The sequence below is a fragment of the Scyliorhinus canicula genome, chromosome 3 (assembly GCF_902713615.1).
Source record: "Scyliorhinus canicula chromosome 3, sScyCan1.1, whole genome shotgun sequence".
In the NCBI taxonomy this organism is placed as follows: domain Eukaryota; kingdom Metazoa; phylum Chordata; class Chondrichthyes; order Carcharhiniformes; family Scyliorhinidae; genus Scyliorhinus; species Scyliorhinus canicula.
In genome coordinates this window covers 263,499,103-263,511,751 of record NC_052148.1, presented here as the reverse complement: position 1 = coordinate 263,511,751, position 12,649 = coordinate 263,499,103, and the positions used below count along the sequence as shown (strand labels likewise).

Genomic DNA, 12,649 nt, shown 5'->3' with positions numbered 1-12,649 from the left:
TGAAGACCCCATTGACCTCTACCCCCCTCCGTACCACCTTCCCAGTGCTATCCCTCACTCCCCCAATCTTCCTGGCCGCGTCTTGCTTCGGAGCTGGTGCGCCAGCATCCTGCTCGCCTTCTCCCCGTGTTCATGCACAGCCCCCTGTGCTTTCCTCCACTGGGCTTCCGCCTTTCTGGTCGTCAGTAAGTCAAATCTGGCCTGTAGGCTACGCCTCTCCCCCAGCAATCCCTCCTCCGGTGCCTCTGCATATCTCCTATCCACCTGCACCATCTCCCCTATCAGTCTTCTGCACTCGTAAGCCTGACCACTATCTATGTGGCAGAAGTCAGGAGTGTGATGGAATACTTCCCACTTGCCTGGGTGAATGCAGCTCCAACATCACTCAAGAAGCTCGACACCATCCAGGACAAAGCAGCCTTTCCACCAGTTGAGCCGCCTTCTGGAACCGCTGCAGTCCATGTGGTGTAGGTACACCCACAGTGCTGTTAGGGAGAAAGTTCCAGGATTTTGACCCAGCGACAGTGAAGGAACAACAATTCCAAGTCAGGATAGTGTGCGATTTGGAGGGGAACTTCCAGGTAGTGTTGTTCCCATATATCAGCTGCCCTTGCCCTTCTGGGTGGTAATGGTCGCAATTTTGAATAATGCTGTCGAAATCCACTTGGAGACAATGAAGCATTAGAAAAGAAAGAAGAAAAGGAAGCACTTGCGTTTATGCAGCACTCTTTACAACTTTAGGATATCCCAAAGCACTTGACAACCAACTGAATACATTTTAAGTGTCGTTATTGCAAGATAAACACTTGCAAATTTGTGCACAGCTCAATCGCACAAACAGCATTGAGGTCACGGCCAGAATATCTGTTTCGCTTTTAGATTTTGGTTGAGGGAAGTAATGTTGGTCAGGACACTGGCAGATCTCCTCTGTTTTTCTTCAACTGTGTCATGGGATCTTCTATATCCGACTGAGAGGGTTGCCAGGGCCTCGGATTAACACCTCCTCTGAAAGACAGCGCCGTCACCGCTGCAGGGCTCCCTCAGTATTGCACTGGAATTGTCAGCCTAGCTTATGGGGCTCAATTCTCTCTTGTGGGCCAGGAACCCGGTGATATAGATTGAAGGTAAGGGCAGGGCATTTAGAGGGGATTTGAGGAAAAGGGGTGGTGGGAAAGGCGTGAACCCTCCCAACATTTGAGAATCATTTAGATAAGCATTGGAAATGTCATAGCATAAAAGACTATGGACTAAGTGCTGGACAATGGTACTGCAATGGAGAGGTGCTTGATGGCCAACGCAGATACGATGGGCCGAAGGGCCTCTTTTTGTGCTGTAAAAGTCGATTACTCTAAATCCATAGAATACCTACAGTGCAGAAGGAGGCTGACCCACCGAAAGAGCGCTCTACCCAGGCCCATACCCCCGCCCTATCCCCGTAAGCCCACCAAACCTGCACATCATTGGGCACTAAGGGCATCGTTAGCACGACCAATCCATCTAGTCTGCACACCTTTGGACTGTGGGAGGAAAATGGAGCGCCCACAAGCTTCCGGCGCACACACTACAGTGCCACCCAGCGAATTAAACATGCGGGTGGATTATTTAATCAAAATATGTTAATTTCAACAATACAAAATTATTCACTACACCAGTGAAAATAACGACGGGTTATAGCGCTCCCTCAGCACTGTGCTGAAGTGTCAGCAGTGATTATGTGCTGAAGACACCGGAGTAGGGTGTTGAACCTATGAACCTTTGATGGAAAGGTATGAGTGCTAACACTGGGCCAAGGCTGGCACACAGATGGCCTGTTTCCTGGTTCACATCACCCAGGGAAATTACCCGTATAAACGGGTAGCAAAGAAATGGTGTCGGACTCCAAGCGATGTCGCTCAACCCCTCGTACACAGGGGACCCCTACCTGCTTCCACCGGGGGCTTTGGCCTTTGGAATTCGTGCCCTCCCAAAAGCCAGAATGGTCGTCAAAGCAACGGGAAGTTGGTGGGATCAGTGTCTCAAGGAGCAACGGGTGGGTGGGACAGTGGTAAAAGGGAGGTCAATGATGGGGCGAAAGTCGGGAGAGATTTAATGGCAGACGAGTTAGTCTCCCAGAACCAAAGGGCATGGCAGTCGGGCAAGGAAAGAAACAACAAAAGAAAGGAGATGCCGTGTAGAGCGGGTGTGCTTCTGACTGAAACAAAAGAAGCAAAGTAAAGGAAACAAAATGGAGCAGAGACTATGGTCCGATATCTTTGAACTCAATGGAAGGTTGTTGTTATAACCCACACGGGTCTCACGGAGTAGGGATGATCCTCTTACCCCATAGAGCTTGCAGAAGACGAGCTCTCGATAAGGGGACGGGGGGGGGGGGGGGGGGGGGCTTAACCCAGTTCATGTGTCTTCCCATAAATAGAGTCGGCCAATCAGGCACCGACTAGAGAAGTCCCAGTCGGGAACTACTGGAGCTGTACATAATCGTGAACGTGTTAAATAAAATAGGTTTTGTTTATCTCTACAACCCGGTGTGGGCTCCTCTCGTTGCCTCTTACGAAAGCCTAATAGCAGAATGAGGTGCTGAGCCCTGCTGGGGCAGTGCAGCAGGCTCCGAGGACAGATGCTGCCATGACCTGCTGAGTATTTTCAGCGCTTTCTGTTGCTATTTCAGGTTCCCAGCACCCGCAGCGTTCTGATTTCTGACCAGAGCTTTCCTTAACTGCACTTGCGACCTTGGGAACAGGTGTTCAAATTGAAGTCAGTACTGTAAGGGTTAATTCCAAGTTTTGTGAGTGCAGCATCATTTGGCCAGGACAGAAATGAAAAAATAACGGTTAAATTGGTTAGGCTCGCTGATCTAATTGCTTGGCCCAATATTGCTTCACCGTCCAGCGTCCAACATGAGCATGTGCTCAGGCTAACCTCGGGTGTTCTGCAGAGAAGCCTAGCTTGGGTGCCTGTTACTAAACCAGTGATACTGTACAAGACAGAACAAAACAAACTAAGCAGCGATGCCGAAAAAATTCAACTCGAGTCCTCAACCGCTTGTCTCCACAGTTTTTCTGGAGGGGAGTGTCTGTATTTATATATCAGCTGAAGTCGCCCTGATGTTTATATCTAATTTAGAGTCTGGTTTGGAAGGATAGGCTGTCTGGGGATGGCTAACTCCCTTCTGTCAGCATACGTGTGACGGCTTCGGAGAACGGGTTAATTGCCCGATGAGCTTAGAGTTGATTTAAACGATAAATACCTTCTGGTGTGATTTAGATAACCGAACTATCTTAGCTTTATTGCCCAAAGTTGTAAGTTAAATTTTATCGGCACAATTTAAAACGTCAGCCAGTTTCGCAATCCTATTCAGGCCTCGCTACATCAGCTGTTTTACTGTAAATGCTCAAGTTGAATATAATTGGGGCAGCAACATGCAGCTTTCCCTTAATGAACCATTCTACTGTCCTTTCCCACCTCGTCATCTCAGGCTCCCTTGCCATTGACACAGGTTTGTGAGCTCGGTAGAGAGCGTCTGCTGGACGCCATTGAGGTTTTCTTTGGTACCATAATCGGGTATTTTCCAGTTACTTCCACTTTGGGATCGTCTCTTGAGCTGTGCGCGTTGGCCGTGGATTTTCAGACCAAGCAGAGACCCGGCTGCCAGGCCAGCTTCACTACTGATGTCCTTCCAAATTTATCTAGGAGAATCTGGCCTCAACCAGCACATATGGCTCAAAAATGGCCGACTTAAGCATTTAGCTTGGAGCCCCTGGAACTATAGCTCCAGAAAGGCCAGCGTTTGTTGCCCATCCCTGAAGTTGGTGGTGAATTGCCTTCTTGTGCTGCTGGTCTGCATGGTGTAGGAACGCCCAGTGCCACTAGGAAGGGGGTTCTAGATTTTGATCCAGGGGCCATAAAAGAACGACAATAACGTTCCAAGGCAGAATCGTGATTGGCTCGGAGGGGGAAAATTGCGGGTGACAGTATTTCCATGCACCTGCTGCGCTTGCCCTTCCAGGTGGGTGAACCCCCTCCATAAAATAGCAATGGAAACAGTGTTTGAATATTTTTAAGGCAGAGTTAGATAGATTCTTGATAAACAAGGGGGTGAAAGGTTATTTAGGGATAGACCTCAGGTTACTATCAGATCAATCATGATCTTATTCAATGGCAGAGTAGGTTCGAGGGGCTGAATGGCCTACTCCTGCTCCTAATTCATATATTATATGTATCTCTACAATGATGTCCTGGGATTGGGATGATCGGCCTCTCACAGACACAACCATCTTCCTTCGTTCCAGGTATGACTCCATCTCATGCCGGCTTTTCTCATTGATTTAAAGTTTTCTTGGGCGCCTTCATGCCATGCTCGGTCAAATGCTGCCTTGATGTCAAGGGCAGTCCCTCTCACATCGCCTCTGGACTTCAGTTCTTTTGCCCATATTCGGACCAGGGTTTCAATGTGGTCTAGATCCGGGTGGTCCTGGCGGAACTCAAACTGGGTCCACATTGCCTGTGTCAGGTCTTTGGAAGAGCAAGCAAGTTAATCCAACTCCTGCCTTTCAGCTACAGGCTTCTCATGTGCCACTAGGTTACCAGTCTCCCAGCTGCCTAGCAGCGATGGGGAAGACTGAGTGAATTGGTATATGTGTTCAGAGTGCTGATGCCCTCCTAATCCATTGCTGTACATTGTCTATAAACTTTGTGTTCATTCTTGCCCAGTTGAGAGAAACTATTTTGACTAACTGGCTGGTGAGGTCTAAAATGTGGTCACATGAAATGGGGCCACTGCACCATCTGACCTTCCTGAGTCTGGGACGTTTCATGCCCGGCAGTGATTAGCATCAGGTCTGATGATAACAGTGTCTCTTCAGGCAGTGGGAGAATAGTAAATACTTGATCACAAACTGAGCGGATCCTTTGGAGGGTTGAAGGTTTAGTCTTTGTGTATGAATGTTGTCACAATACGCAGATGTTACTGTGAGGATTGGAAGCCACAGTATTTCTCTGGGATAAAATTAACCCAGGCTGATGTGTCTTGTGCTGAATAAAATGCTTGCCTTTCTTTAAATATGAGGACATACCAGCTCTGGCAGTTCCTCCTGTTATTTTCTTCCTGGTAGCTGCGGTTGGCACTTTTCAATCTTAAAAATTAGTTTATGAAGTGCTGACACCTCTGATATTCTAATGTTGCTCTCTGTTACCTCTTCTACCTCAAGCTTACACCAAAAGAAAAAATAAATGTGACTGTTTTGCAAATATTTGTCTTTTCTGCTGATAGAACAACGAAAGGCTTGCATTTCTGAAGAACGTGCCCCAACTTCAGGATCTCCCAAAGCAGTCAGCAGGCTACTTAGAAGCACAGGCGACGCAGCAGCCAAGTTGTGCACAGCAAAATGCAAAGGGAGGCACGGTGGTTAGCACTGCTGCATCACAGCGCCAGGGACCCGGGTTTGATTCCGGCCTTGGGTGACACTCTGCGTGGAGTTTGCACGTTCTCCCTGTGTCTGCGTGGGTTTCCTCCCACAGTCCAAAGTTATGCAGGTCAGGTAGATTGGCCATGATCAGTGCACGAGGGGTACGGGGATAGGGCTCGGGAGTGAGTCTAGGTAGCGTGCTCTTTTGGAGGCTTGGGGTAGACATGATGGGCCGAATGCCTTTTGCGCTGCAGGGATTCTGTGAGAGTGCCACACATAGCACAGTGACAATGATGAGATAATCTGATGTTTTATGAGACTTGAACAATGACCACAGCTGGGATTTTCTAGTTCCGCTGTGGCGGGACCTGCTGCATCCCCTGCAACGGGGTCAGCCAAGAGTCCATCGACTTTCGGCGGCACTGTAAGATCCCGGTGGCAGGCGGGGCCAGAAAATCCCGGTGCAAGGTACTGGGGAGAACTCCCCAGCTCTTGTTTAAAACTCTGCCGTTTCTATCCGCCTGTGAGGGTAGATGGGACCCCAGTTTAACATCTCATCCGTAAGACTGTGGCTCTGACGGTGAAGTACTGGGAGTGTCAGAATAGTGTTCAAAACACTGGAACAGAGCTTGAAACCACAACCTTCTGACTCCGAGTACTTATCACATTGCTGTTGGGCCAGTTTAGCTGTACAGCTGGTTCGCGAACAAGAGTGAGGCCAAGGGGGGGCGAGCCGATAGTCATCTGCGACTATGGTGACTTTACTTTAGTACACAAAATGGCTTTAGTACATTTCCTAGATTTCAACGGTGACGGGATTTTTCTGATTTCTGGGAACCATCGCTGGCGGGACCACCAAAATCGGATGGACCAACAAAAGGTCTATTGACTTTGGGAGGAAATTTCCAGAATTCCCGGAGTGGGCAGGATGGGAAAGTCCCATCCAGTGACTGCATGTCAGATGCAGTGCATGCTGCTACATCAATGCAAGTCCTTTCTTTCAGAATGAAAATGCAGTAGAGTGCCCCGTGAGCTGGTGGCTGGCCTGAACAGTTGGCTAACAGCAAATGAATAGTCATTTAACAGATCCGCAACATACTGCAGAGGCACGGCTGTGAGGATCATTTCTAATGATGTTCTATTCACCAAAGCACAGCAGTACAAGAGTGGAAACGTGGCCCTTCTTGTCCAGCAAATTAGCAGGTTAGCCAGATGTGGTAGGGAGCCCCAAGTGGACAAAATGCACAACGCAATTTTCAATGCACTATAGTCAGGGCTGTTCCCAGTATTTAGGGGAAAAGTTGGAACATTTCTTGTACGGGATGAGAGGGGGGTGGGCGGAAGCGGTTGTTACCCTTCATGGTGAAACAACTGGGATTAAGCCGAGAATCAGGCAGATTCGTTGAGTCTTGGAAGGTGGTGTGCTCAAAAAGCATGAGTTGAACCGAGATTGCTACAGGAAAAGTATTTCTCCTTTACAGCGGAGGTTATTTATTAATGAACAAAAACTTTCATCAGGTCCATTCAAAGAAAAGGCAAATATTTGATGTCTTATTATGGAAGAGCTGGACGTCACCATGCAGTGCCAGGTCCATTGTTTAGAGCCATTCTGTATAAATGTGTCCTCAAGCTGGAGCATTGGTCTGGGGTTGTGGGGTGCTAGAATGAGGCCGTTCACAAGGAAGAAAACGCAGCAGGAAGAAAAACAGGTTGGCTTCATCGGTGCATTCCCAGCAGCTCAGATCAGGCCCCAGCTCAGGTCAGACCCAGAGTCCAGACCTGAACAGGTCAGATTTCTCTCCCTCCCTTCACTGCGTGGCCTTCCCGAGAGTTTCCTGGTTTTTTTTCGACTCTCTCCAATTAAATGGACTGGGATCCTCCTGGGCGAGGGCAGTCTTGCTGCTCGGCACTCAGCCAGCCGAAAAATCTTTTCTTTTTTTTTTCTGCTCCTCTTTCTTGAACGTTTGTCAAACCCACGAAATTGGGCGTCTGGCCATTGTCACGATATGGGATCTCGCTGAATGTAAATCGGCTGCCATATTTCCCTCCATTACAGCAGCGACCAGACTTTGTTGACTGCAAAACACTTTGGGTGTCTTGTGGTCCTGAAAGGTCCAATATTGGGTTAGATAAAATAAGGTGGGAGGCGCTTTATGTGGAACATCGACACTAGCACAGACCAGTTGGGCGGAGTGGCCGGTGTCTGGGCTGTAAATCCTGTGTGATATAAATATAAATCTTGCTTTTTGTAAATTTATAACAGGGGGCTCTATTAAATTTACTGGAAATGGAAATGCAGGAAAGCATTGCTTTGAATTCCCGGAAGAGCCAGCAAAAGGGGAGCAGAGATGTATTTTTTAAATCGGTACGGTAGCATGGTGGGTGGCATAAATGCTTCACAGCTCCAGGGTCCCAGGTTCGATTCCCGGCTGGGTCACTGTCTGTGTGGAGTCTGCACGTCCTCCCCGTGTGTGCGTGGGTTTCCTCCGGGTGCTCCGGTTTCCTCCCACAGTCCAAAGATGTGCGGGTTAGGTGGATTGGCCATTCTAAATTGCCCGTAGTGTAAGGTTAATGGGGGGATTGTTGGGTTACGGGTATAGGGTGGATGCGTGGGTTTGAGTGGGGTGATCATTGCTCGGCACAACATCGAGGGCCGAAGGGCCTGTTCTGTGCTGTACTGTTCTATGTTCTATGTATTCACTGTTGTGCCTATACTCAGAGTCTTCACTTTCATTTCAGACCACAGCGGAAATGAAGAGGAGCTCCAGTGGCTTCTGAGGCAACTCCCGGACGTCAACTATTCTGTGCTCAAATTTCTGTGCCATTTTCTGACCCAAGTGGCTGCTGCCCACAGGATCAATCGAATGACCGTTTACAACCTCGCCACAGTATTTGGTCCCAATGTGTTCCAGTAAGTGTCTTGGAAACCTTTCAACGTCCCTGAGGGTTTGTGCTTTTCATTTAATTGGCTTGATCAGGGGAAGAACAGCCATATTGCCTGGTCGTTATAAATTCTAAGCGTTCCATTTGTGGGATGTCAAGCCTCAAGATCTCTTTGGCCATCCACGGAAAGGATTTGAAAAACCTTGAATGTTGCCGAAAAGGCATGTCGCCGAAGCTTTTTTGTCTCGCACTCATCAGAACAAATGCAATAATGCTAAATTAGAGCTGGTGTAGCTCAGTGGGCTAGACAGCTGATTTGTGATGCAGAACAAGGCCAGCAGCGCAGTTTCAATTCCCGTGCCAGCTTACCCGAACAGGCGCCGGAATGTGGCGACTAGGGGCTTTTCACAGTAACTTCATATTTGCGACAATAAAAGATTATTATTATTATTAATTTCAAACAATCACAACAATTTACACTACAGGAGCAAAGGATAATTTGAGATAATCAGGTGAGCACGTAATGTGGCTCATTTATGCTGGCCAGAGCAGACATACACTCATACACGGGAGATCCATTCTCTGCACACAAAAGGAATATGTTCAAGCCTTATGCGAATTATCCGGTAGTCACCCATTGTTTTCTCCATGGCAACAACCAGAATCAACTTGCCAACCAATCAGCACCCTTTTCTCCGATAGTGTAAATTGCGGTGATTGTTTGAAATTTGGCATTCTTCCGTTTGTCCTGATGGGTGCACGGTGTAAAGCTTTGGCAACATGTCTCTCTTTTCAGCAATAAACTTTAAATGTTGAGTTTTAAATTACAACGGTTGGCCAATTTCCACCCAGATCTACCCATTTGTCTGCCATGTATTCATTTTTTCCAGGGTTTCCCAGGCTCTTCTGCCAAGAGAATCGCTGCAGAAGTTCGCCCCAGTATAATTATGCAAGTTTTTTTAAATACAAAAAGAGTCTGAAACATTCTAATTTAATGGTATACTCCAGATAGGCAGGTAGTGAAGGATAGGACTGGAGCCTAATCTTTACACAATTGTATGATTTTATTTACAGAGACATACATTACAAGCATGCATCTCCAAACCCAACCACCATTGTTTCAGTCTGTTCCTATATCGAGGAAAACAGGTGAATCCCCAGTTATTGCCCACCATCTGAATGCAATAAAATACCCATTTAATATACAATTAACAGTTACTATGCTAATGAATTTTAACGCTGTTTCCAAATAGACTGTAAATTGTAACCAATTTGTTAACTTGTCTGGTTAATTGGGAAACACCTTCCATTCACTGTGTTGAGATGTTCTTGTTCCCCTGAAGACGAAGAGGTATCACACACAAACTATACTCGCACAAATGTGCACACGCAGACACACACACTCACACTCACTCCCACACCCACATTCTCGTGAATGCACACTCTTTCAAATGCGCACACATTCTTACACACACTCTCACACACACACTCTCACGCACTCTCTCACGCACTCTCTCTCACACTCTCTCATGCACTCTCTCACACACTCTCTCACACACACTCTGTCCCCCTCATACAACACATGCTCACCCCTTCACTCACACACTCTCACAATCTTTCCCACACATGACCTTTCTCTGTCTCACTGACACACATTACACACACTAACATACACAAACGTTCTCCCTCTCACACAACGCACGCTCTCACACTCACACTCTCCATAGAATTCATGGAATCCCTACAGTGCAGAAGGTGGCCATTCGGCCCATCAAGTCTACACTGACCCTCTGGACCCTCTGAAAGAGCATCCTACCTAGGCCCAAACTTTCTCACACACACACATGCACTCTGACACGCGCACACTCTCACTTTCATTCACACTCAGATGCACACACTCTAACACAAATAATCACACACAATCTGACTCACACACACTCAGTCACAGATGCACGCACACTCTTACACACTTGCATGCACACACGATCTCTCACATACACACACACATGCTCGCACTCGCACTTACAGATACACACACACTCTTAGACACACACGCACACAATCTCTCACACATACACTCTCCTGCACACACACTCTCGCTCACACTCACAGATGCATACTTGTACACACGCTTCCACTCACACACACAAACAGGCATTTATAAATAAACATCAAATAAAACCACAGCTGAGATAAAAAAGATAACCAACAAATGACAAACAGGAGAACACAGCATAACTCAATAAATAGCCAACAAGTCAACAAATGGTTTCCATCTCCAGGCGAACCCTTACATCGACCCCCTTAAGGCAAATTTAAATTTCTCCAGCCTCAGGAAATCCGCGAGGTCGCTCTCCTCCTCTCTCTCTCCCCCTCTCTCCCCCCCCCCCCCCCCCCCCCCCCCCCCCCCCCGGTTTCGGAGGCTCCGAGTTCCTCCACCCCCAACAGGAACCGTCTCAAGGCTACCAGAGAGGCAAAGGCCAGAACTTCGGACCCTCAACCCCTGGATACCCGGGTCTTCCGACATTCCAAACACTGCCAATTCGGGACTCGGGACCACCTTCACACTCAGACATCACATCAGTGAACCCCCGCCAAAATCCCTGCAACTTGGGGCAGGCCCGAAATATGTGGACATGATTCCCAGGCATCCCACACACCACCCACACCGATCCTCACCCCCTCAAAGAACCGACTGATTCCACCCACCATCCAATGCGCCCTATCGACTACCTTAAATTGAATGAGACTCAGCCTGGCGCACGAGGTGGACCCATTCACCCTTTTCAAAGCTTCCTCCCATAACCCAGCCTCCAGCTCACCCCCCAGCTCCTCCTCCCACTTTCGCTTAACTACTCCTATCGGGGCGCCCTCCCAATCCATCAATTCCTTATATACCTCTGACATCCTGCTCTCTCCAATCTCTGTTCTCGACAGCACCTTGTCCTGCAACCCTGGGGGAGGCAGATCAGGAAAGGACGACACATGCTTTCTCATGTTGTTCCGCACCTGTAAGTATCTGAACCCGTTTCCACTGGGCAACTCCTCCACCAGTCCTTCCAAACTCAGGATGCTGCCTCCCACAAACAAATCTCCAAACCGCTCAATCCCTGCCCGCTGCCAACCCTGAAACCCCCCCGTCCAGTTCCCCCGGAGCGAACCTGTGACTCCCACAGATCGGGGCCCAAACCGAGGCCCCCTGAAGCCTCAGATGCTGTTGTCACTGTCCCCCACACCCTCAGGGCCACCACTACTACTGGACTTGTGGAGTACCTGGCTGGCGAGAACAGCAGAGGTGCCGTCAACAACGCTTCCAAACTAGTACCGAAAGCTCGTGTTTGAAACAAACCTGTTGGACTTTAACCTGGTGTTGTAAGACTTCTTACTGTGCTCACCCCAGTCCAACGCCGGCATCTCCCCATCGTAAATAGGTGAAACTGTTTATAGCTGTTGCGTTGCGCATTCCCTTGCTGTTACATCTCTCTGTTTGCTGATCTGTAGACCACTGGCCTCACTAAGTGCTGCACATATGTGTGAAATGCGCGGTGATACAATCGTTACAGTCTCGAGTCACCCTATTGTACAGAGCAGTATGAGTCAACTCATGCGAAACCCAACCACAAGGACCGCTTGTTGAAGAGACTGGTATCACGGACACCACAAAGGTGTCCATATGACTAACCGACAATTTGCAACAAAGATCATTTAGATAAATAGAATTAAGGTCAAGTCAGCCAGTGTATTGGAAACAAAAACAGAAAATGCCAGAGAAATTGGTGATAGGTAAACAAGAGGCTCTTTGGAAGCCAATCATTGATTAGTCCCTCGATAAGGTGGCCCACAGTAATGAATAAGGTCAAAGGAAGTGGGGTCAGGTAGAATGGGTTTAGCCAGCTGGTTTCAAGACAGAAAGCAGAGAGTGGGGATAAAAGGACCCAGCACAATGTAAGAAGTGGTGTGCCACGACACTCCCTGTGACGGCGGGCGAGAGGCGGCCGCGCAACGGAGGGCTCCCGATCGGGAACGCCATTTTTGGGGCTTTAAGCCCGGTCCCAGGGTTCACGGAAGCGTCAAAGGCAGGGAGAAGGCACGGAGGAGGCACAGTAGAAGAAGATGTCCAGGATCAGCAAGAAAATGGCCGGTAAAAGAACAGCTGAGGGCCCGTCGGGGAGTGGAGAGGTCACCACGGGGTCACCAGGGAAAAAGGAGGCTGGAGCACCAGGGAAGGCCGCATTGCTGAAGGCTGAAGAAATAACTACGGTAATGGCTGCAGAATTCGAAAGGCAGTTTACAAAACACCTGGAGGAGATGAGGGAGGTTTTGAGTGTACTGGTGGAGGAGGCGATTTCCCCGGTGGCGGTGGC

General features: G+C 48.5%; 1 protein-coding gene across 4 annotated transcripts in view; it reads left to right on the top strand.

Moving 5' to 3' along the window:
- Positions 1 to 12,649, top strand: part of fam13a (family with sequence similarity 13 member A) — a 228,315-nt gene that overhangs the window by 40,792 nt on the left and 174,874 nt on the right. For all 4 annotated transcript variants that reach the window (XM_038792722.1, XM_038792725.1, XM_038792724.1 and 1 more), the window contains one exon: positions 8,142 to 8,313. In XM_038792722.1, coding sequence (XP_038648650.1) covers positions 8,142 to 8,313 — 172 coding nt within the window. The remainder of the gene's footprint in view (positions 1 to 8,141; positions 8,314 to 12,649) is intronic.